Raw genomic sequence first — 24,894 nt, forward strand, 5'->3', positions numbered from 1 at the left:
TTCACTGTGTGTGGGCAGCGCTTTGCTTTGTTGATGCGAAAACCACCCTCCACTTAAATGGCTTCATATTTGGCTTGTTTTTCCCGAAATCTGTGACTAATGAGTATGAGGTTTCATCTCCTTCCCCAAAACGGACTGAATGGGTTTGTTTGTGGTTTATGTGTTTTTGTGTGTTGCCATTCTGAGTTTTACTATCTCCAACAGACTGTGACAGAAGTGCTTCATTAGATTATAAAACGACTATCATGAGCACAACTTCTTAAGCAGATTATTGTTCATTTATGGAGAGCCTCTGGGGTACTGTTTGCCAAATCCTCAAATAACAACCAGTGTGCTATCCTCTGTGATCTGTCAAAATGGATGAATTTGATGAGTGCTATTTAGCAACATGTTTCTGAATATTTGCAAAACTTTAAAGTACTTTTTAAGTACTAAAAGTAAAGGATTGTTTGAAATTCTGAGGATGTAGTTCCACAGTACACTTTCTAGTGATTCCTTCACTTCCTCCGACCTTGAGGTTGGGGGATTACAGGTTTATACAGCTCACTAACAAAAGATTTGCGTTCAAATTTCTACTTTATTGATATATTAAGATAAAAATCTCTTCACAATCAGTCTTTGCATAATTACATATAATGCTGGATGCTTAAAGGCTATTTGTTTCAGGTTTATTTGCAGTCGGACCTGGAGTCAGTTCTAATAAATTCAGTAGAATTTCTTGTTTAGCTGGAAAACAAGAACAAATCACCTGCACTTTTTTACTCATGAATAAGAAATGAACACCATTAGAAATAAAGGTTGCTTTTCCAACTTAAGTCGAGCTCTTTGAGCTTTTGAATTTCCTCTCGTCTGTCTTATTTTTCCTTCCACTGTTGATTCTAGCAGCATGGCTTCTTCTTTGGGAAAAAAAAAGATTTAATTTAGTAATATAGTTATTGTAATTGTGTTGACTGTCTTCTGAACTTAAAAAGAGATTGCTTTTGACTTGCAAATATTTCAGATTGAATTGGGCCAAATGACTTTTGGGAAATGTCCCTGGCATTCACCGTGTCCTCCTCTTTCTCCTCTCTAAAGGTTAATAGTATCTGCTTTCTCATTGAATGACTCAGTGGACTTTACTGTGCCAGTCAGTGACAGAGGAGGTTTGGGAGCCTCTCTCTTTCTCTCTTGGGTTGGGACATAGTCAGCAGGCCGTGCTTTATTCTGTTGGGAATGGAGCATGAGTGGCCTAAAAAGTAAGATGAATGCCTCGTACCAGAGGAATGAATAGGCAGCAATATGAACTGGATGACAGGATGTGTGTGTGTGTGTGTGTGAGAGAGAATGACCTCCAGTCGGCTGTGCGTGACTCAAAGGTTGAGTTATCACAGACGGATTTTATTAAAAGCATAATAATACGTTTCACTAAATTTATTCTCTCTTTCTGCCTGTCACCTCTTTGCAGGTATGGAGACATGGTTCCTAAGACGATTGCGGGGAAGATCTTTGGTTCAATCTGCTCTCTGAGTGGGGTGCTGGTAATTGCCCTGCCTGTCCCTGTCATCGTGTCCAACTTTAGCCGCATCTATCACCAGAACCAGAGAGCAGACAAACGGCGGGCGCAGAAGGTACAGGTGAACACAGTTTTATTACCCTTCAACTGGGCCCCAGAGGGTTGAACTTCCAGAGCTCCGCGCCAGAGGGGAGCTCAGACGTCTCTCTCGCCCAGATTAGAGGACTCCACAGGGTTCGGGTCTTCCCTGAGACTAATGATGACTAATTGTGTGTATAACGCAAATTGACTTGTACTTATAATACCAGTAGTTGTGAAAACATACAATGGTGATACATGTTCAGTAAGTATCACCATACTTTCATGGACTTTCTCCCTTGAAATTCATACCTAAACCTTGACCTTCCTATTTTCCCTTTGCTCTGCCTAAATAGTTCAGTTTTGGATAGGGAATTATTCTTTTTTTTAGATTCAGTCAATATTTATGTCTTTCTTACAGTATGTTTCAGTGTAATTTGCTAGCATAGCAAAGCTCAGTCTCTGGGTTTCAATGGGATCAAGGGGCAGCTCTTCTCCAAAAGGAAAGGAAACATCTCCAGACATTGATAACTGATCTAAACATGTTAGGGTAATTTATATACAGTATATATATAATGTGTCAACTTGTACTCTTAAAAAAGATAAAATTGTATTATTTTAAAATCATTTTTCTTGTTCATATGCCACAATTCAAAGCTATAATATATGTATTTCAGAAGACACAGATGTAAAATCTTGCTAATATTAGTATTTTTAAAGGGAAACTTTGGTGTTTTTCAACCTTGACCCTATTTGCCCATCTTTTTGTGTCTAAGTGACTAATGGGGACAGCAATTTTTAAAATTGGTCCAGTATTAAGTTTTTCTTTACCTTTCGCTTGTACCGATCTGTTTGTTATTGTGTCTAACCACGTCTCACTCAAGGAGAAGTCTCCCTCTGAAATCTTGCAAGAGTTGAGTTGTTTTCAGCTAAATATCAGCTAAATATTCAGCCATGACAGAGTTGGAGAAAGGAGTGCCAGGAGGAGTTTGTTGTGTTGGAGTGCAGAAAGGGTAGCTTAGTGTTATCTACAAGATTTTCGAAGTCATAGCTGAATATTTAAGTGATTACAACTCAACTCTTGTGAGATTTTAGAGTGAGACTTCTCCTTGTGTGAGACTTGGTGAGACACAACAACAAACAGACCAGATCAAGCAAAAGGTAAAGAAAGAGATTTTTATTTCTCTGTATGGTCCTTTCCATAATGTTGTCAGACACTTACAATAACAATCTGTGCCGTTCAGTGGCAAAACAAGCACTTTTAGTGGACATACATTGACAGGGTGCTATTGCCCCCTCAGATTACATTGAAGACCATTTCACGGTTGCCGGCTGAAGGGCTCTCGCTCAATGCTGGACCTATTTCAAAAATTGTTATCCCCATTAGTCACTTAGACACAAAAAGATGGGAAAATAGGGTCTAGGTTGTAAAATATTGAAGTTTCCCTTCAATATTTTTGTGAAAACTTTTGTTGACAAAATCTGTTAAAACTACATTATTGATCTGTCTCTTGATCCGGTAGGAATCCATGACCTGATCTGAACTTAACTTGCTGTTCTGACTCTTAAGAAAAAACCTATTTTGATTATGTTAAATATCACATTCCCCCAAACCAACGTACCCCTTTTACTCCACCATCTAAACATTATCATTACTCCCAAAAAATCCAAAAACCCCAAGCCTAAATCCTGAAATAATCTGTCAAAGAAGTAAATATCAGCAATAACCCCTCTCTGCATGATTTTCTTTTGTTGGTCTGTCCTTGTGAACAGATTTTATCCTCGTAAGTATATCAATAAAAACACATGCAGGCAGAAATTCATAAACGGATTATGTAAACTCATGTTTAAACTGTGGAAGGTTTAAAGATCCTATCTTCCTTTGGATAAATATCCCAGCCTTCAGAGCTCTGGCCTCAAGACCCTCAAAGAATCATGTTGTGGTGTGGCCATGAGCCAAACTACGTAGCAGCATCAGCTGGCGCACATACAAAACTGGGCTGGTAATCATAGTTTGAGGGGAGGCCTTGACAGTTTTTGTTCTCCTGAGATAGATAGTAGTGTGTTTATTTGGAGCTGGCAGACATGCACACACTGACACATATTTTCAGAGTCCATTCCTCTCTCTCATCGCTTTCGTTCACACTTCTCCCAGCAAGGCTTTTTTCACTCCTTTTGCTTCTCTTCTCCCCTCATCTCTGCTCCTCTGCCTCCATCCATTTTCTCCCCATTTCTCTCTCTCTCTCTCTCACCCTCTCTGTGATTACTGCCATCCATCTTGGCACATGCCCTGGTTGTAGTTTAAATCTGTTTAAAGTCCTGCAGTTCGACCGTGGCTTGACCGCTGCCCAGTCTTAACTAACCGTAACCTTGTCTGCCAAGCAAGACTCTGGTGTAACACATCCAAGTGTGCAGGGAAGAAAAGAGACACAGAGGGGATGGAAAGAGTTATTCGCTGGCAATTATCTAGATTGAAAACAAGGTAGAGCCAATGAGATGTATAGTGTTGACGCAGAAAAGAGAGAGGAGTGGTGACGAGGAAGGCTATAGGGAAGGAGGGAGCAGGAGAGGCAGAGAGAGAGTAGGAAGGGGGGAGAGCTGGAGGCGATATGTGTCCTAATGCTGTGTTCTTTCCTGAAATAGCTATCACCCAGATGAGGTGCTGGCTGGAAGGAAGGTGTGTGTCTGTCCATCTGCTTGTGTATGAATGTGCATCTGTTTGAGTGTCTGTGTGTGTGTGTGTGTGTGTGTGTGTGTGTGTGTGTGTGTGTGTGTGTGTGTGTGTGTGTGTGTGCGCGCATCCACCATACTTCCTGTCAGTTAGGGCCTGACCTTGGTCTGTCCCAGCTTCCTGTGTGTTCTCCACTGAACCGCAATGTGGTGCAGTGTCCCCAAACACTGCTCAGTACAAAGCACCCACATCTCGAGAGGTACCCACAAACTGACCAGTGTAGCATAACAGCGCTGTTATCATTAACCAGTACTAAATGACTCCATCAGGGTACTTGAATGCCTCTCTGGCTTGCCTGAAGGGGAGGTCAGCGATTTGCTCAGTCAAACATACATGGTTTTCTCCATTTCATAACACCATGATTCAACACACCTTTTCAACCTTCATAATAATACCCTCACAATTATACATATATATATATATATATATATATATATATTCGTATAATTGCCTTGATCCTTGAGAGAGTAATTACTACGGCAAATCAAGGTGTAGTGCCAAAGATGATGAAAGGTTTGCAAATGTGATATTTCAGAGCATTTATGATTTGCAATCTGTGCACAATCTCTGTCTTTAAAATTAATACAAGGATTTTTCATTTTACTGGAATAAAGACTGCATTTCCCATGAGCACCACCACCTCGTGTCATAAAGATCTTGGCTAGTACATGCATTTGTTTTGGAAGCGAGTGAAAGAAAGACGCTACTTATTTTTAATATTATTTTTCCTTTTTAAACACAACACAAAGTAAACTTTGTTTTAGTACCATTCGTACACCTAGGTTACATGTAAGGCTGCATTCACCACCAAATCAGGACACCTGTTGTTTCGAAGTCTGTTCCCCCCTCAAATAATGTTCCCCTCCTGTTAGAATTGTATCTTCTGTAGCAACACCTCCGTGGTTGGGGTTAGGACTTAGGTCATGGCTGGGCAAAGCAGAGATAACTGGTTGGGGTTAAGGTAAGGGTCAGATTAAGCACCTCAGAAGACGAGTGGTTGGGGTAAGGGATAAGATTGGGTGTAGTTCAAGGTTATGGGAAACGCATATCGATGGGGGAACAGACTTTCACACAACACTGGCAATGCGGCACCTTCCCGGAGGGTTGTGAGGAGGTGTGGGCATGTTTATTTCCGCTTTAGAACGTAACCGCTGTGAAACAACAAGAAAATAATATTTTATTTCTCACTCCTTCACTCCTTTGTTCTTGCTACCCCATTGCTTGCTCTCTTCATTCACTCTCTAGCTCACTCAACCACAGCTGCTCTCTTTCGCTCTTGCTCTCGTCTTTTTTAAAATGAGTCAGGAAGCTGACGATAAGTCTAACTTTACTTTTAATGTTATCAAATGAAAAGAAATGTCCTCCCCCCGTTCTAGTAACATCCTTGTACTCCCTCATGCTACAATGCTACATGTAATGTAAACATAGGCTCTTCCAGTCTGCGTGCTGTAAATTGTTTCGTCTAATTTTGCGAGGAAACTTGACCCGGTGGCAGACATTTAGAATAACTATATAGAGATAGCCAATCTTCTCGCTGATGATCTTGTTTACTTATGTAGGTCACACAGAGGCATCATGATATTGTTTCATAACCAGTTAAAAGTTCCTTGTAGTAACTTTAATTAGCCCACATGATTAAGTATTGTTCAGCATTAAACTGCTTAAAACCAGTGAAATACTTGATTTGACTTCATGTCCCACTTGGTTGTTAAAGGTTGCATATCATGTATGATGCATTTCCGGGTCTATACTTATATTCCAGGGCTCTATTTGAATATGTTATATCTGTCAGTTAAAAAAACTCCTTATTTATCTTATGCTGGCTCTTTATACAGCCCCTCAGTTGAGCCCCTGTCTGAAACAGACAGTTTTATCTCCTATAACTTTAAGGCCGACTCCCAATGAACCCACTCTGTTCTGATTGGCCACCTCCAGAAGATGCTCCTCGGCAGATAACAGGATACACAAATACATTATTTTGTTTTTCCATTTTTTTTGTTTTTTTTTTGTCCTGTTTCCCTAACCTTCTTCAAATCAGCAATTGGAATAGAAATTAAACTAAAATCAGAAAACAACTTGTTTTTTGCTTGCCTGTCTAAAGGAATATTTCAGAAGCTAGATGTAATTCTGTTTCCCCCTGGATAGTTTGCTCTGTCCTGCCAAGACGATAACGACAGTTTTTAGTTTTTTTTACCCAATATAACAGCGCTCATGATTTATTAAGATGACTGCTTTACTCCAAATAATATCACTGTATGAACCTGGACTGTGTGTGTGTGTGTGTGTGTGTGTAACAGCTGACCTTTTGGATGTGTAGAGGAACACAGAACATTAATTAACACTATAATTGTTATATATATTTGTTGAGAACCAGCGCTAGAGCAAATCAATAGGACGGGCATTTGATTTTTGTGAGGGGGCACAATGCATTGTATATTTGTTTATCCTGTTATTAAACAAGTTGAACACAGTTTTGGACGGAGGGTACACAGTCCCGGTCCTCCCACCAGTAAAAAAACAACGATGAATTTGGTCTTTGCAAATGGAAATGATGTACGTGTTTATTTTCATAAAGAGCGGGGAAGTGAGATCCGATCACAAGCCATCACTCGAGACACATGTGCTAGGTGTGAACAGACGTACTTAGAGCTGTCCACTTGTGATCAGATAATCCAAGATGCGTGTTAATGCCAGCTATAAACAGGCTTTAAGATGTTGAACCTGGTAAACATCAGCATGTGAGCACTGTCGCTAAGCATGGTAGCATGCTGATGTTAGCATTTAGCTCAATGCACCACTGTGCCAAGTGCAGCCTCACAGAGCCACTAGCATGGCTGTAGTCTCCAGTCTTGCTGTATAATGTGTAGCAATTGAAAGGGATTTTACTGCCCTTTTATAACAACTGCTGCAGACATGTGTTCAGCTCATTACATGTTACATTACATTAATTTAATGTTCTTTTACTCTAGGTTGGCAGACAAAAGTCAGTCACTATAAAAGATGGTCAACTCAGTGTAGAGGTGTGTGATAGAGCCATTACCATTGTATGGTCCACTCTTTCACTGCTAATGACAACTGTGATCTTTAATGCCCCACCCCAGCCATGAATCACTCAGGCATGTCATATCCTTCAATAGCCCATTACTACCCTCCACATAACATGTAGTGTTCTTTAATGCTCCATAACCTTAATGACATATGACCTTCTCAGCCATTAAACCAACCATTTAGCAACTGTTACTGATCATTTAACATAGCAAAACGTCATTTGCGCAGCATTTATTACCTACACCTGGTTATATTTCACAGAAAATTCATTCTTCCTCAGATCATTTCTTAGAACAAGGCTATGTTTAACTGGGAGTAAAATAGGATAGCCATTCAAGATTGCCTTTCACAGTACTCAAACGATGAGGGGAGAGCAGACGGAGGGGGAATTATAGAGGAGAGGAAGTGCAGCATTAGTCCCCCAGCATTTTCCAGCCTCCTCTGTTCTCCTCCTGTCTTCTCTCCTTTTTTTTTCTCCCTGTCCCTGTCCATCCCCTCAACCCCCCCTCATCCACATCCATCTTCATTCAGGTCTAATTGTTAGCTGTTCTGGGCTCCCATTACAATTAGCCATCCATCTGGGTGGTGGTGGAGAGACAGCCCCTGATCCATCTCACTGCACAAAGGAAAGATACATGAGGATGCCACCAGTTGCTGTATGTGGCAAGGCAACACACACAGCTGAGACACCAACATTTATTCTCTATTCTGCCTCCCTGTAGTCTCCAATGTCGCTACTTTTGTTCTACAATGAATTGAACACTTTCAGTTTAAGTCCCTCCTTGTCTTGATGCATGATCCCATGAACGAATCTGAAACAAAGTGTCCAATCTGCAGGGGTTACTCTTTAGTTGCTCCCTGGGGCCTATTTACATAAAGGTAATAATATCTTCAGGTAGGTCTAATTACATATTCTGAATAGCTTACCTGAAAGAGGGCAAGATTTAAATGGAGAATCACAAAGGGCAAGTGACACAGAAGGATTAAAAAAGAGGGGGGGCAGGAATTTAAATGAGCGTAACGTTTATGTGTACCTAATGTATTCTGCTGGATCTGTTTCCTTGGTTCTGTGAATAATATCTCCTTACCCTAGGTCTTCTCACATGGAGTTGAATCTGGGTTTACTACAATATATCCTTTACACATAAGCTTAAACATAAATGTAAACGTAAACATACAATTTACGACAAAAGAACTTCACCACAGCCAAAAGACATAATTAAAAGTCCGGAAAGAGGTCATTTGTCTGATTAAGAACAAGGTCAGCTCTTCAAAATCATTTAGTTTTTAGCAGCTCATCATATTGTCTTTATTTTTAATGACCTAAGTCTCATTCCCTGACACATAATTCATTTTCTGTAGCTTGAAATGTGATGTCATTCCCATCGAATCAAATTCTTCTTTTGTTTGATATATTCCGAGATTTGACAAACATAAACACATGTTGTTAACCACTCTCAAATACACACCACAGAAAATAAATATGTAGGTGTGCCATGTAGAATTAAACAGTTGTGGGTCTTTCTTTTACACAATGCCTTAACAGTGGATCATGAATCCAGCCTCAGGTGTAGAGCTGCAGAATCTATACATATCTGTCATTGTTTTCTCCTGTTCATCCTTCCTGCTTCTGTGAAAATTTGATCATTTTATTGCCTTGTCTTTTTCCCCACTTTCACTAGAAATCTGTCTCTGATTCAACCATTGTTGTCTTCAAACTTAGTGCATAGTAAAATTACTGCCTGTTGTGGTTCATGAGCTCTACATTGGCTCGGAGCTGAAACAAAACAAAACAAAAACAAGTTGTTTTCCATCCCTCCCTCTCTCTCTGTCTCTCTCTCATTGCTCTAAATCACCTCACTATTGTTGTTAGACTTCCCTCAGAAGGCTGAAGTCAAAAGGTGGAGATGACTTCTTGCTCAGAGTGTTTTGCCCTTCTAGGCAATCAATAAAGTTGTCTGCACATTGCAAGAAGACAGACCAAAAAGAGAGGTGGAGGGATGAGGGACTTCAATGAGTGAGGCCAAAAGCTGCAATGAATGTTGTCCTTTGTAAAAAAAAACAAAAAAAAAAAACAAACAAACAAAAAAAAAACATCCTAAACATCTACATCACAGCAGCTTGCAGATCTGAGCTGCACCTTTCTGGTGTCTATAAAGAGGAGGTAATCCAGGCTTAGCAAAAGTATTTTGTCTCTGAGTGGTGTTAGTCTGAGGTTAAGCTGTCTTTGCTACAGATGTAGATATCTGTGGACCAGAGGTGTCACAGAGGTTGACTTCCTCAGAATCAATTCTCACCATCATCCAGAGTTTCCTGCCTTCACCAGCTCCCACAAAGATTTACTAAAAGTCAATCTTTCCAAAATTTCTCTTCGCTTTTTCCTCTTTCTTTCTATTTCTCTCTCCTCTTGTTTGTCCCAGTGTTTCTCCCTCTGTGTGTGTGTGTGTGTGTGTGTGTGTGTGTGTGTGTGTGTGCTGTGTTTTGTTTTATTGTAAAGCAACATACCTCAGAGGAAGTAACTGTCAGCATGTATAAAAGCAACTCTTAAGATGAGTGGCAGCTGCAAAACAAAATTAGACTCCTCCACAGCTATTTATGTGCGTGTGTTTGTGTGTGTGTGTGTGTGTGAGAGAGAGAGAGAGTTTGGGGTGTGTTTCCTCATCAGATGGTCTCCTCTTTCACTTGTATGGTTTTGAGGCAGGCCCGAGGCAGAACCTAATCTGGTCTCATAGCTCGATTGCTCCACTTTTCACTCAGCCAATCCTATACAGGCAGTCTAGCAAAGCTGTAACTCACAAGGTTCCATGAATTTTTTAACTTTTACTTTCAACTAAAAAATTTACTTCCAACAAAACTTCCTGGCAATGCTCAGTGGAGTATGGCATGGGAGTTGAGTGGATATGCAGCGTTTTTTTTAAGGATATGCCAGTTTAGATCTCAACTGGCAGTGAATTGTGTTAAAATGAAACATTTATGCTGGCTTGCATCCTATAGCTATAATCTTTAAAGTGTGATTGATAGTAAATTGTGGCTGTGTGGCAGGAAGATGGGAAACAAAGAGGAAAAAAGGTATTTGGATCAGCTATTGGCCCTTGGGTGTCTGCAAACATCTGGACTGTTTCAGCCAGTGATATTCAGCATCGCTATTCTGATTGGTTCGCTATTTTGGGTTTTTTCCAAGTTGTTTGCTTTTAAGTACAGCTGAAATTAGATTTTTCTCTACAACAGCACATGTATCTGCTGTGTAAATCATTACGTCCTGCGTTCTCCCGCTATACAATGCGAGAGCCACAGACTCTGAACAATCCACATTAGCTTTCCTGCTAAAGCCTTCTCCTTATCTAACTTACTACATAAATGAACTCACGTCTCGTCCTGCATCTTAGCTTGTTGAACGAGCAACCAAACAAACATTCACCGGGGAAAAGTGCACCACTAACGTCAGTTTGCAGGCTAGAAAGCTAATTATCTGGTCTGCTGCAGCAACAACCAGTAAACATACCTGACAATGTGGTCCATTTCGATGCTGGTGTGGTTCTTACTCTTCAACACCACTGCTAACAACACACTGTCTGACTGTGACTTGTACGTTACAAGTTTGTTTACCAAAGACCTTTTTTCTTCCTTTTGGTGATTTAAAAAAAACTGTTAACAATACATTTTAAAAACACGTCATTATTATTGACCTCCATTTCTGTCCTCCATGTATTAATTAGATCCTCATTTATTTACAAAGGGAATATTAGGTTTAAAATGGAGTCCTAATATCTGACTATACAGTACTTTGAAGTTACCACAGACAAATTTCGTATTGAAAGGACCTATGATCCAAAGTGTATTGTATGTGAGGGAAGAAATAGCTTATTTTATGATTACAATCTTCTATAACAGAACTTTTCACTCTGTGTCTGTGTGTGAGGATATGTGGTGCTCATGAGACTGCGTGTGTCTCTTTGTGAAGGAATGTGCAGCAGTCACACTTTTTGGCTATGTAACCTTCCACATGGTATTGTGTGTGTGTGTGTGTGTGTGTGTGTGTGTGTGTGTGTGTAGGTGTGTGTGTAGGTGTTAATGAAAGCCCTCTTTTCTATGGTTTCCTTACACTCCTCTGTGCTCTCAGTGATGCTTCAGCAGCAATTCAGGCTCAATCTGTCCTGCAGAGGCTCTGCCTGAAAGCACAGATGGGCCTTAGACACAAACGCCCGGGTCCCAAAGGCCCCAGGAATCTATCAGAGAGCTGCAGAAGTAGATTCAATCTAGCAGGACGTGTTCTTAACATCCCCTCCATTACCTCTGCGCTGCCTGGCAACCATGGCCACAGTCACGGGCTCCTGTTTGCATGGTGACCCCGGAGAGACGATCCCATTGGCTGAGCAAAAGGCCAGAACATAAAGAAGGGTTATCCCAAAGGCCTGTGGGAATGCTGTGCCAGCACAAATGTACATAGGTGTGAGGGCACAAAGAGAGCGAGAAAAACTTGTCAAGGAGAGCAGGAGGAGGAAGGGTGAGAGAGACAAAAAGATAGATAAAGATAGTGCTTCAGTGAGATGGTAAACAATTTGAAGGGAGTTGGGTTTCTGCTACAGATGCTCTGGTACAGATTGGTCTCTGTGCATGTGTGTGTTTACTGGAGTTCTTGTTTATCTCCCCTGCTTCTCTTTAGATTACTAAATCACAGCATGAGCTACCTGCAGGTCAACAAACATTACCATGTTTTAAATGAAACTCAAGTGACGGGATCAGCTTGAATTAGCATACATTACCATACTTTTACTGAGGTATTTCTGCTTCTACTCTATATGGCTCGTACGTATATGTATGGAAATTCATCTATGGAGACGAGGCGTGCATACATAGCCGCACACAGGGATATGCAAACACACATCCGCACACCCAATTAGTCCCCCAGCAGTGCATGGGCCCCCTACTAAACAAGCTCTCTGTCTGCTCATCATTTACACAGCTAACATTATTCTGCCAATTTCCCTTCAATGAATTTGTCACCCTGTTTTAAAATGCACAAAGCGGAACAGAAACAGAGATATACACACACTTTGAAGCCGCACCTAGCTTGACACCCAACTCTTGACTTTGACAGGAAAATGGCAGGCTTTAGAGAAATGAATGACTCACATTACACTATCCTGTAAAAGCAGTTGTTTTAGTAACTGAGAGATTTATTGAGACCCGCATTTTTACACAGGACTGTGTACAGAAACAAATGAGCACACACATTGAGAAGATACAGTGCGCTTTGGGTTGAGAGAAAAAACAGGACGTTTGAGTAAAATCAATCAAAGCTTGTAGGCAATAATATGTAACTGATGTATAAAGGATTCACTCCAAGGACCAGAGTGCATTCTGTTCTTGTTTTTTTCCTTCTCTTCTTTGTCTTTGTAGCTGACTGCCTCAGAGGAGAGATTTGACAGCATGAGGGAAAGAAAGAGAAAGAGAAAAGACTGGACTGTGCACTCACTGTGCTGTACGGGTGTAATGAGTAAAGAAGCATTCAAGCCGACACTAACATAGTGGCTCAGAAGTGGAGATGTAAAGCATTATGGGCATGGACACTTCCTTGATTTATTTAGCTAAACAAAGCCGCTAATGTAGCAGCACAAAACAGCCCTAATAAATTGAATTCAATATTTTAAATGCAGAATGACACTTTGCCGCTTAATTCATACAGGATTTACCTGCATTACTCTCAGGTGCTGCTCTAACTCATTTTCAACTCAAGGAATCTGTTATCGTGTAGTCACCATAAATCATTCATAAGTATCACAGGAGATCAGAGTGAATTTATCACAGGAGATCAGAGTGAATTTATCACAGGAGATCAGAGTGAATGCTTTAGTAGCATGTTAGATTTGATCTATAAGATCACAACTAAAAATGTATATCAAGCATGTGAACGTACTGCAGCTCAAATCAGTGGGAATGATACCAAATCACTCTGAAAAAGGATGTGGCATAGGCACTGACTGGCAGGTGGTCTCTTGCTCTTTGCAGAAAGCCCGCTTGGCCAGGATACGAATATCCAAGACAGGAAGCTCCAATGCCTTCCTCCACAGCAAGCGCAACGGCCTGTTCAACGAAGCTCTGGAGCTCACGGTAAGACCAGCCTCCGATCCACAGACACCACATATGCTTCACCGGGGTGTTGTCATGTTTTTTTTCAGGATTACCTTTCCACATGAGACATACTTACAACACAGAGAGCCTGACCTCTTCATCTCCAATCCTCAGAAACAAGGTTCTGAGGATTTCAGTCTTTGGATGCAGGCTTCGCTTGCCTGTCCTTCAAATGATCAGTTCTTAGAATGCACACAGTGTCCCATCAGAGCAGCAAACTGTGATCTCATTCGATAAGCGGCACTTCTAATGTGAGCATCTCTGAGCGCAGCTGTCCAGCTGAGGAACAGGCCTCAGGCAATGCAGACATGTAAACACATGTAAACACATGAAATGTAAACACAACTCAAGGATGTTCCTCGCCTCACCAAAATGTTGCGGTTTGCAAGCATTTTATTGGCCTGGGGCCGACACAGAGCAAAACAAAAACAACTGCTTCTTCCTCCCTCTTGCTCTTTCTCCATGTGTCTCTTGAGTAACATTGGTGAGGACTGAATCAGAAGGGCACCAGGACTTATACTCAAGCTATGGCTGAATACCACATTGAATTCATATTGATTTAGCCTGAAGAGACAATATACTGCAAAGGTTGCAGTTTTTCTTATATGTTATGTATGTGTGTATATGTTTTCTGTACAGTAAATGATTATGTTGCAGTTATTTTAAGCAAATAGTCATGAGCACAGCTTGCCTGCACAGTAAATGCTGACTGATGAAGTGAATTTATTAAATTTAATAAGATTTAAGATTAAGATTACCTCTTGACTCAGTATCAAGAGAGACTCAGAAACTGTACTGAGTAACAAAGTTTGCAAAATATGTTAAAAACAAGAAGACTCTTTTTTGCTGTTAGTATAATTTATGACACTCGGAGAAGAACATAACATTCATTGTGTGTATTAGTCCATATCCTATGAAGAGTTGGTTTTATTTAACATTTAAGTCAGTGTAGAGCACACAGGTTTATTAGGACGTCTGCAGCCAAAAGTTTAAAAAAATAATAATAATATTGGAATGTGGGAATATTTTAACTTAATAGAGTAGTTTGTGTTTCCTCTGTATGCTCTTGTGGTTGTGATTTTACCACTTTATTAGCAAACACGACACTGAAGCCAAAATAAGGTGAGTGACATTAACAATCACAGTGTCTATCATGAAAACTGCCATGAGATCACTTTTTTGTCCCTGTTTTTCATACCGAGCAGCCGCAGCTTAAAAGTGATTGAGTGCAACATTAATAGTATTTCCAGACTTTCACTTCTTTCCACAGATAGTCATTTAAATTCATGAGCAGTCAGTCACCTGTGCTGTCTACTCAAATAAATGTGGCTTTTTCATTTTCTTTTTGGTTAATATATTTTGTTTCCTGTATCACATTAATTTTTGTCAGTTTGGACTTAAAAATAGCAACAAAGTGTCAGTGCTGGGAGCGACTGCAGACTTGCTGCTTAAGACTAAAGTCAACAGTTTATTAGTTGATATGAAGATATGCGCCTGCTCAATAAAATGTTAATTGTTGTCTGAGTTGCATGTAATTGTAAGGCTGCTATTTACAGACAACATGTACAGCACCATGCAGAGCTGCACAGTGTGTTTTGTCGCTCGGCAGATCAAGCTGTCTCCACTCTCTACAGTATGGTGGCCACCTGGGTAGTGAGCCATAGCCGCCCCCAGACAGATTGTTGATATGGGCTTCTAGTCGCATGTATGGAGAGGGACAGAAATAACTCATCCTAAACACCTGTGTTTTACTGCTGTGTTAGGTACAGATAAGCAGCATGAACACAGGTGAGCAGTCTTGGCTAGAACGGACCAAGTCATCAGCGCAGGAATGTACCCTCTCAGCAAAGAAGCTCCTACTTACAACACCAGTCACCCGCTTAACGAACAGAAAATTGCTACTACAAATCTTCCAAACATGGCATTTTACTTGCCTTTCAGCGGTGCTGTGGAGCATGCAGGATCAGGGTCGTATTTTCTGGCTTTGTTTTTTTATAAACAGCTCAGCTACAGATTCTGCTGGGAAAGACTGATGCAAGCTGTTGAAAGTCTGTATATGTGAAACACTGCTTTACCTCTGACAAGAACAATGATGACATTCTGAAATATACTGAAGAGACATCTTCCCAGTGTCAAGCTAAGGCTATTATGACCAACACTTATAACAATAATGGAGAATAATCTGTGTTTTCTAGATACTAGCTCTTCCCAAAACCTGCTTAGATGTCAGATATATAACGATATTAAACTTTGTCTCCTGTTTGCTCAGGGTGACTGTTACAAATATTACCTCAGAGAAAGAGTATTCATAAAGCACAAGAAGCAAACAGAATTTTATATATATTTTAAGGTTTTTGTTCCTGAATTTAGTTTTTCTTGTCTGCACAAAGGAAATGTTGAAACTTTTCAAATATTTTTGGACTAATAAAAACACATATAGTGAAATATAAGCAAATGAACTGCTGATCTTACTTTTAGTGTGATTATATTTTTGTTGTTTTTGCTGGTTCCTCTACTTTCTTAGAGGATCCACAAGGCTCCACATTAGTCCTTAGTCTACTCAGTTCTCTCACTTACCTTACCACTACTCAGAAATGAGCTCCATATACAAACCACCACAGACCCAGAAATGGTGCCCACTTGTTTCACACACATAAACAGGCCAAAAAAAAAAAAGGAATATGGAAAACAAGTCATTAACGACTTGCCTGTGGGCAGACTTTGCAATAACAGAGATGGAGTCAAAATGTCATGATGGAAATTTTGATATGAATAGTATATATATATACTGTATATCCATTAGAAATGAGTTTCCCTTCCACCACAGATCAATGCAGTGGCTCCACTGATGTTAGCAGACATTACTCTCAGAGTCAAAATGATAATATTCCCAGTATCTGACTGGCATGACTGTGTCCCTGACGGCTGTCTGTTCTCAGTGCTGAACTGTGAACACTAGTAAAACTCTACCTGTCTGTTCTCCTTTTGTCTCCTCCTCCAACTGAAGCAACTTCCATACAAGATGAACCTTTCAGATCAGGTACCGAGACAGCAGCCGGCCGCACACCTCCCACATCTGATTAGTGTCTTCCTGGAAGAAAAATGTGGCATAGTGCTCATTTTGTGTGTATGTGTGTGTGTGTGTGTGTGTGTGTGTGTGTGTGTGATTACAGAGTTCCACTGAAGAGGAGCAGAGGTTAAGCAAGTCTGCCTCTCTATTAGAGAGCCAGCACCACCACCTGCTGCACTGTCTGGAGAAAACCACTGTGAGTGCACACACACACACACACACACACACACACACACAAACACGCATTCAACCATAATATTTCAACAATATATCTATTCATGATGAGTAAAAACAACGTGCACAACTTTTCTTTTTTCAGAATCACACATGAATTCAATTTAAATTGTTTTGTTTTTTTCAAAAAGTAATTTAATATCTCTAAACTGTGCAATCATCTGTACATTTCTCTCTAGCTGTGGCTCATCAGGTGAAAATAACTGACAGTCAGGCGTAATGAGTAGAGATCTACAGAATTTCTATGTGCCTGGGCAAGTGCAGCCCACTGTAGCGTGATGTCCGGTACACTGCATTTCCCTTATGACGCACTTGTCTGCCTGTGTGTGATACAGACTCGTTGTCCATTTCAGCCTGGAACAACTCAGAGCACGGCAAATAACAGGATCTAGCATGCACTGGTGTACACAAACAACCCAAACTCAAACCTGCAATAACTGATTTTTTTGGCCACAAGCTATAAACACTCTTCAGTTGATACAGCAAATGTGTTCGCAAACAGTTATCTATTTACACATCCAGCAGACACCGAGCAACATTAGCTTTTATTTGGAGCCTTGTTTGTGCCCTCCTGAAAAATGTAACTACAGCTCTTTTTTTGGTGTCCATTAACTCCTGGACCAAATATCTCTGCTCTACTGAAGCTGCTAAATGCTTAAATATGTACATCAGCTAACTGCTAACTTTGTCTTTCTGCCATTTGGTTCTGGGCAAGTTAAGTACAATGTGATTTTAGAGCTGTTTTTGCTGTAAACACCTGCTGTGGCTGAAAATGAGGATGCCGATGAGAGTGGTGAGAGTGAACCAAAACAGTAAAGTTGCGGGACAGAAAACCAAAACAATGAGCCAAAAGGTGATATAAAACTCCGGAGAGCTGAGGGGAAGTGCAAAGTCAAGTGATAATTATCTGTACGAGCACAAGTAGTCATGATAGATCCATTGTCAGTATAAAAGTATTGATTGTAGCCACTTTAAGGACCTCTGACTAGGAGCCAAGCTTCAACACATTAAAAACTGTCACACACACAGAGCCACGCACACCCAAAATAATCACACTTTGTCAGAGGAGTTATTGACCTACGCAATGAAGCAGAAAATGACAGGCTATATCAAGCCATATACAGTACATGGTCATAAATATAAATGTTGTAAATGTCCCGTCTTTTTTATGACTCTCTCTCTCTCTCTCTCACTGTCTTCCTCCCTTCATTCTCTTTGTCTTTGTTTGTAGAACCACGAGTTTGTGGACGAGCAGTATTACCAGCAGAGCTACCTGGAGGCAGGGCTGCAGAATTACCCGTCTCGAAGCCCCTCCCTCTCCAGCCAAGATGGCGTGACGGGCACATGCTGCACCCGCCGAAGCAAGAAGCACCACACCCCTTTACCGAACGCCAGTGCCCCAGCACACATGCAGCCTTTGACGCACACGCACACACACCAACAAGGCTTGCAGGAGCTCAGCACCATCCACATCCAGCCCCTCAGCACCAGGTAAGATCAGGGCAAAAAGACTCCAATAGCCTTTAATTTGAGTGCTTTGATGTTAAATTTCTGAAATCAGTTTAAAGAACAAAATCCACCCTTGGTTACTCTTAACGCAGCTGCAGTATATACTATACAATAAAATTGTGGTGTTTGTAGGAATTACTTTTTGACAGAGTTTTCTAGTTTGCTCATTTTCCTTCAGCTCACCTCTTATTATATTTTGGAGTCTGTATGATATTTGGCAAAAGCACAAATAATGGATTTAATAAAAAAAAATGTGTTCTCTCCAAATGTGTTCAATAGCAGTCTAATTCAAACGCCAATGAAGAAAACATGGCTGTGATCCACTGAAAATCATGTTTTTCTTGCTTTTTGGTTCAAAAAGTAAAATAAATGCCTTTGCCTGTGGCTGTGGAGTTTCATCAGCTTTACTGGTAGTGCAACATCTTATCAAGTAACTTCAAACCACTGACTTAATGACTAACAATAAATAAAGCTTTCTACAATTAGCCAACATTAGCCTAATGAGCCACCATGTAACTAATGACAACTGACAACGAGGTGCTAATTTACTGTCACAGCATTCACTGAATGGTTCACATACTTTTAGTCATTGATGAATCTGAGAATTTTGTCATGAATTACCAGGTTAGAAGTTGGAATTGAAGCCACATATAGTGATTTTTTTTTTTTTTACAAATAAGAGCCTGTAAGACTCCCAAAGGTTACAGACCAGCCATAATACATCATCAGCTTTTCAAGTGTTTAGAGTAAACTCATTTGAAAACGTCAGATCTTTTACACCCCAAAGAGACAGAGCAACATGAGCATCCCATGAGCTCTTCTGGCCATCTTACAAATGTATAGTATGTTGAATATTTATTCACCTTTTTAGCTTTGGTTTGGTCCTGCAAATTCTTGAGAAAAACATTTTTAGTTTGTGAGGGACACACATTTCTTTTACTTTGATTTTCTGTTGTTTGGCCCTGAAATCTATGTAGAGCTGCAGATTTGGGTGTAGATTGTCAGTGGGTCTGGCACCACTAGCATCCCATAAACATTACATGGTCGTTTGATCAGAATGTTTACTTGGTCTGACTGACATTACTGCAGCACCAACAGCTGTCACTGCTGAACTATGAACGCTAGTAAAACTCCACCTGTTTGTTCTCCTTTTGTCTCCAAATAAAGCAACTTCCGTACAAGATGACCCTTTCAGACCAGGTACTGAGACAGCAGTGGGTTTGGAACTGCTAGCTTCCTATTATTATTATTACACAGAGTGATTTAATTTAATGGTTATGTCAAAAACGTAGTTTATTGGAGCTTTAAAAAATATCTTAGGGATTAAAATTTCTTGGTTAAGGACACCTCAAAGGACATTTTCAAAGGAGAGAGGAGGGTTTCTCATTCATTTTTCCTCAACCACAGTCATCTGGGACACAAACCTATCTCACTGTCCTCACTGGCTCACAGGTGTGTGCTTACTTCTAATGAATTGTTTCAACATAAACAAACAACCCTTCTTTTTTTTTTTCTTTCTTCCTTTTCTTCTAGCCGCTCCAGTCTGAACATGCGCGTAGACGAGCAAGCACCCCTGAACTGCCAGAGCAGCCAGATCACCACAGCAATCATCAGCATTCCCACGCCGCCAGTGACAACTCCTGAGGGAGATGCTCATCTGCCCGCAGGCCCCGCCCACCAGAACGTTGTGAAGGTGTCCGCACTGTGAAGACTAGAGTGCAGGCGCGTCACACAGAAAGACAGATAAAAGACTCATCGAGACAGACTGAGGGACAGAGGAGGACTGGGAATGATGGAGGAGAAGGCATTCAGAGTCCTAGTCTGGCCGTGGTGGAGCCTGCCCTCTGCTGGTCATGTACTGTAACGACATGGACTCCCTGTACAGACGGAGGATGGCTTTTAGATACAGTACGTTCATGTTAACGGTTGGCATGCATGTGTGTGCGTATGCAAGTGTGTGTGTGGGTGAAAGAGTGGGAAATATGTTTAGGGAGTTGTTTTAGATGAGGAGGCGTTTGAGAATGTGCCTCTCGAGAGTTCCCAGAGTAAGTCATGTGTCACTGAGCACAAAGCACCTTTTTATGATTTTCGCTTAAGTTTGACTCTCATTGTCTTTTTTTTAGCAGGAGACATAAGGGAAAAAAAGAACAAAACTCAAATGAAAAGAAAGAAAACAATACTTTATCAAAACCATTTTCCACTGATTTAACCCTGCCCTTTTGTTTTGTGTCATTTTGGTCCACTTACACTGTTGATAGATAAATACGCCACCATTCATTCCTTTTTAAGGTCCAATATTATTCCACTTGAGTGATAAATCTTTAAAAATGACATATGGTAGGCTTGTCTGTGATGGCGTTACCAATGAGTTTCATATTTGTGAATGAGTGTATGTGAATATTTGCTAGATAGAGGAATTGTGACGTTTTGGATAGGAGGTATGTGCCTGTGTGTGTGTGCGTGTGTGTGTGTGTGTGTTTGTGTGAATGTGTTTGTCTCAGTTCATTGAAAACTTGTTTCAATTCTTCTGGAAGTCTCTATGGCTCAGTATATGGTATATTTGACTAGCTGCCACTCTGAAGGGTTCATTGTACACATTTCTGTCCAAAATTCTCAGCTACAAGCCTTTTTACACAATATGTGCCTGTTCTGCTGAAGTAAAAACAGATTTATTTGTTTTTATAGTTTTCTGAAATTTCCGCCCCCCCCCCCCTCATTCTTTTCCCCTTTGGCTCTTACAGCCCAACGGACCTCAAATAACGCAATTCTCTAACAAAGAAACCAAAAAAAAAAAGAAAAAAAAAAAGTACATTTTGAATTCAAACCACCACAATTAAAAGCACAAGGCATTTTCTGAGAATTTCTGACACTAATCTGTCCTGAGCCCGGGTTCTTTGTGAATATTGTTAATAGAATATTTTGTAATATTTGACCATCGTTTGGCAGAACCAGTGAAGCTGTCCTCTCGTTCTCTCTCTCTCTCTCCCTCACTCTGTCTTTCTCTCTTCCTCTCTCTCCTCTCTCTCCTCTCTCTCCTCTCTCTCTCTCTCTATCTCTCTCTCTCGTTGTTGTCCTGTTGTATCCCTACCTCCTGTGTGAACAACAGTATGCTTTCAGTAGTCTTTATAGCTGTCAACGTTTTTTCTTCCCCAAACTCAGCGGGCATTTTTCAAAGTTGTTGAGTATGTGTACTCTATGTGGTTAGGAAACTTGGTGTTTGTACTTTTTGTCCTCCTTGGTGTTACAAAGGATTTTATTTACTTTATCTTAAAGGGAGAATTTAAAGCAGGGAAGTCTGTTGTAACGGTGACCACAGAGACACGGAGGACACTGGATGAGCCATCCACAGATCTCTGTCACCAAAAACATGCGCTATTCTGTCTGTTCTCTCAACTCACAGCCCCCTCACCATGTAACTTTAGTAATACTGCTCATCAAAGCCCATCAAAGATGACCTTTGTAACTATGGACAGTGACCTTTTAGCTCTTTACCTGATGACTCTCAGTTGGCCTTTTTCATCTTGAATGTCATTCTGAGTCCAGACAGGAGTTGGATTTGTCTTTAGGTGGATGAAACCACTGCCGGGGTTTCTACTAAAGCAGGGAGGAGAAGCTTCAGTCCCAGCAGACTAAGCATCCACTTCTGCTCCACGTTGATGAAATAAAATGTTGATCAAGAGCACACAGACAGGGCTAGAAACATCAATATATCAGCATACTGTCCATTTCAGCCAATAGTATATTTCAAAAGCAATACTGGAATTGGTCTGCCCATATGTAGCTAATGTGTAACTATCATTTTCTGTAGAAGTAGACTGTCTTTTAAAACAACTGTCAAATTAGCAGCAGAAGAAAATGTATTGTGGTCTTTTTAAAAATATATATTTAATTGACTTAAGATGGACACATCAGAAAAGCTTAACCAGTTTTACACATGCATTTGTACTCTTACAAAAAACTCATATCATCATCATCATCATCATATCAGCCAGTATGGATGGGAATATATAGCATATCGGTACCATATCAGTGCATCACTACACAAGACTCTAAGGTCTCTTGGACTCCTCTTTTGTGCATTAGTTCTCTCTGATCATGAGGTTAGTATCAGCCCAAAGAAAGCCAAAAGTATTTTACAGAGTTGGAAGAGGATGTGTTTTGCCTCTGGTATTCCTAGTAGAGACCTAGTACTATTGCTGGTAATGTAGTACGTACTCCGTGACAACAGATCACCTAGATGATCCAGTATTAGTGTTTAGTCAAACTGTGCGCAAATTTACCAGGAGTAAAAAAGACGACAAGCACAGACAGGCAGAGCTTTTTCAGTGTCATTTTAAAAGTGGGGTAAAGACATCGACTTCATATTCACAGTATCAAGTCTGACATAGAATCTATTGAAAACTACAAGGGTATGACATAGGTAATGGCAGAAGTGAGGTTCCCTGTATTTTTTTTGTTTGTTTGTTTGCTTTGTTGCTAGGACAGTGATTAAACGTGATTTATTTCCTGCTTCCCTGTTTCAACACAGGTTGTTTTGTGTCAGCTACACTTTCAAATGACACAGTTTGAATTATTATGTAAGCATCTTTCCGCTCAAAGTGTCAAAGGATTGCATTTTTATTTACAAATGACAAAAACAGAGGTCTGTGATGGTGTTTGTCTCTCTCTTTCTCTGTTATGTACTCTCCTTTGATTGTCTTTTTTCTGGGCTCAGTCAGTTTTCCTCTCACTCTTTGCTTTGCCCTCCTATGCCACCTGTCGTTGTTGAGACTACTGCTGTGCGTATCTTGTCAGGTGTTTGATATTATTTATGACCTTGTCTTGTGTCCCGACTGTGAAACGCCTGATAAAACATCTATATCTGCCACAAATACAAAATCTGTGGGCTCTCTTCTTCACCCGCCTCTAAATCACTCTGTGTTTGTGTGTGTAAGTGTGCAAACACAAGGTAGCGGCTTGTGTATATTTAGCTTCAGTGGTTTCCAGTTCAGGTGACCCAAATGTTCAAAGTATTGATCCTTCAAGCTCTTAGTTTTAGTGGACACCCTTGGATGGAGGAGAAGATCTTGCTGAGTTCAGAGCGAAACTGTCTAGTGACTAAAGTGTAGATGAGAGGATCCACTGCAGCCTGCACACAGGTCAGCACCATGGCTGATGTCTCCAGCTCCATCAGCAACTGTGGGAAACACAAGGGAGAGTCTGGGTTGACACAGAATACCATTTCAAAATGTTATAGCATGACAGTCACAGTGTGATTTATTAATAATTATTTTTTATTTATTATCTGTCAATTGTTCTTTTTTGATTTTTTTTTAAATGTAAGAAAAGTGTGAAAAATGGCATTAGCATTTCCCACATACCAGATACAATCAAAAACAATTTATTTATCATATAAAACAGAAAAGTGGTAAATCATCAGAGAATTGAACCAGCAATTGTGTTTTTTCTTTATAAATTACTTTATTAATCAATATTTGCAACAGTTTTACCAGCCAATGAATCAACTACCACTAAGATGAAGTACATCATTGATATTAAAAATGTATTATTAAACTAAAATTATTTATTAAAAATACCTTAATTAAAATGTTCCCTTTTTGTTGAGACTACTTTGTATAATGAAGAAAACTGTCCGACTCACTCTGTCTGTGTCCCGCCACGAGATGACGTTCATGAGCAAAATAACCACCATGGGAACCCAGAAAAGCGTGAAGGCAATGATAATGTACCCAAAGCGCTGGGCCACTTTCCCCTCCATCTGTTTCTTCCCCCGCTCCCTGGCCCCAGGTGTCAGAAGACACACTGCCCCGACGATCTCCGGAGGTCTCCCTTGGACGCCCCCTGCGGAAGCGCCCGCACAGGAGGCTCCGGCTTCGGCCACCAAAAGCACCGTCCGGCGTGCAGGCAGCGGGCTGCCGGAGCCCGGCGGAGCTGTCCGTGGTGCTGAAGCGGAGACACTCAGCCAGCCCCAGACGTGCTCCGTCACCGTCGGCCTCAGCTGGACTCCCCGGTTGAACACTTTCTTTCGGTGCTGCCTTACAACTTTGAATATTCGCACGTAGTGGATAACGATCACAGTCAGAGATAATCCCCACACCGGCACCAGAACATAAGGTCCAAACGGATCCGAGTACCGAAGATGCTCATTCCCATGCTCCCCGATGTGCGGACGGCAGAGCATGTAAAAAAGAGCTTTTTTGGAGAGAGTCAGCGACACTACTGCCAAGATGAGGCCGCATGCCCAGATGGACAGGATCCAGACGCGAACTCTGGCTCTCCTCCTCTCGGTTTGGAAAGGGAAGGCTATGGCTTGGAAGCGCTCCACGCTGATGCTGACCAGCGTGAGCAGCTGGACGCAGCTGCACAGGGCATAGGTGAACTGCTGCAGAGTGCACACAGACACCGACACCTGGCTGTCCTTCCCATAGCGCAGAAAAGAGAAAAGCAAAAGCGGCGTATCCACGGAACACTTCAGGAGGTCACTGGCGGCCAAGCTGACCAGCAGCGCGTTATTACAAGTCTGTAGACTCTTGGTTCTGAAAACAACCCAACAGACCCACAAGTTCCCGGGTAAACCCAACACTAATGTTAAAGTCAAGA

The 24,894-nt window shown here is 40.9% G+C and overlaps 2 protein-coding genes across 5 annotated transcripts in view; one reads left to right on the forward strand and one right to left on the reverse strand.

Annotated features, from left to right (window-relative positions):
* kcnd3 (potassium voltage-gated channel, Shal-related subfamily, member 3) overlaps nt 1-21,420 on the forward strand; it is a 98,448-nt gene extending 77,028 nt beyond the window's left edge. For 2 of the 4 annotated variants that reach the window (XM_042409778.1, XM_042409777.1), the window contains exons 4-9: nt 1,445-1,613; nt 13,359-13,460; nt 16,489-16,521; nt 16,655-16,747; nt 18,017-18,276; nt 19,828-21,420. In XM_042409778.1, the coding sequence (XP_042265712.1) occupies nt 1,445-1,613; nt 13,359-13,460; nt 16,489-16,521; nt 16,655-16,747; nt 18,017-18,276; nt 19,828-20,002 (832 nt within the window). In that variant the 3' untranslated portion in view covers nt 20,003-21,420. Of the gene's footprint in view, nt 1-1,444; nt 1,614-13,358; nt 13,461-16,488; nt 16,522-16,654; nt 16,748-18,016; nt 18,277-19,461; nt 19,495-19,827 lie in introns of all 4 variants that reach the window. The other 2 variants (XM_042409780.1, XM_042409779.1) reach the window with 2 other exon arrangements.
* Nucleotides 21,421-21,501: 81 nt separating this feature from the next.
* LOC121896114 lies at nt 21,502-24,511 on the reverse strand. The gene is made up of 2 exons (XM_042409782.1): nt 23,936-24,511; nt 21,502-23,470 (listed from the first exon to the last, which is right to left on the reverse strand). Exons 1-2 carry the CDS (start codon nt 24,473-24,475, stop codon nt 23,315-23,317), a joined length of 696 nt encoding a protein of 231 aa, XP_042265716.1. The 5' UTR covers nt 24,476-24,511; the 3' UTR covers nt 21,502-23,314.
* Nucleotides 24,512-24,894: the final 383 nt, after the last annotated feature.

Source organism: Thunnus maccoyii, chromosome 4, assembly GCF_910596095.1.
Source record: "Thunnus maccoyii chromosome 4, fThuMac1.1, whole genome shotgun sequence".
In the NCBI taxonomy this organism is placed as follows: Eukaryota; Metazoa; Chordata; class Actinopteri; order Scombriformes; family Scombridae; genus Thunnus; species Thunnus maccoyii.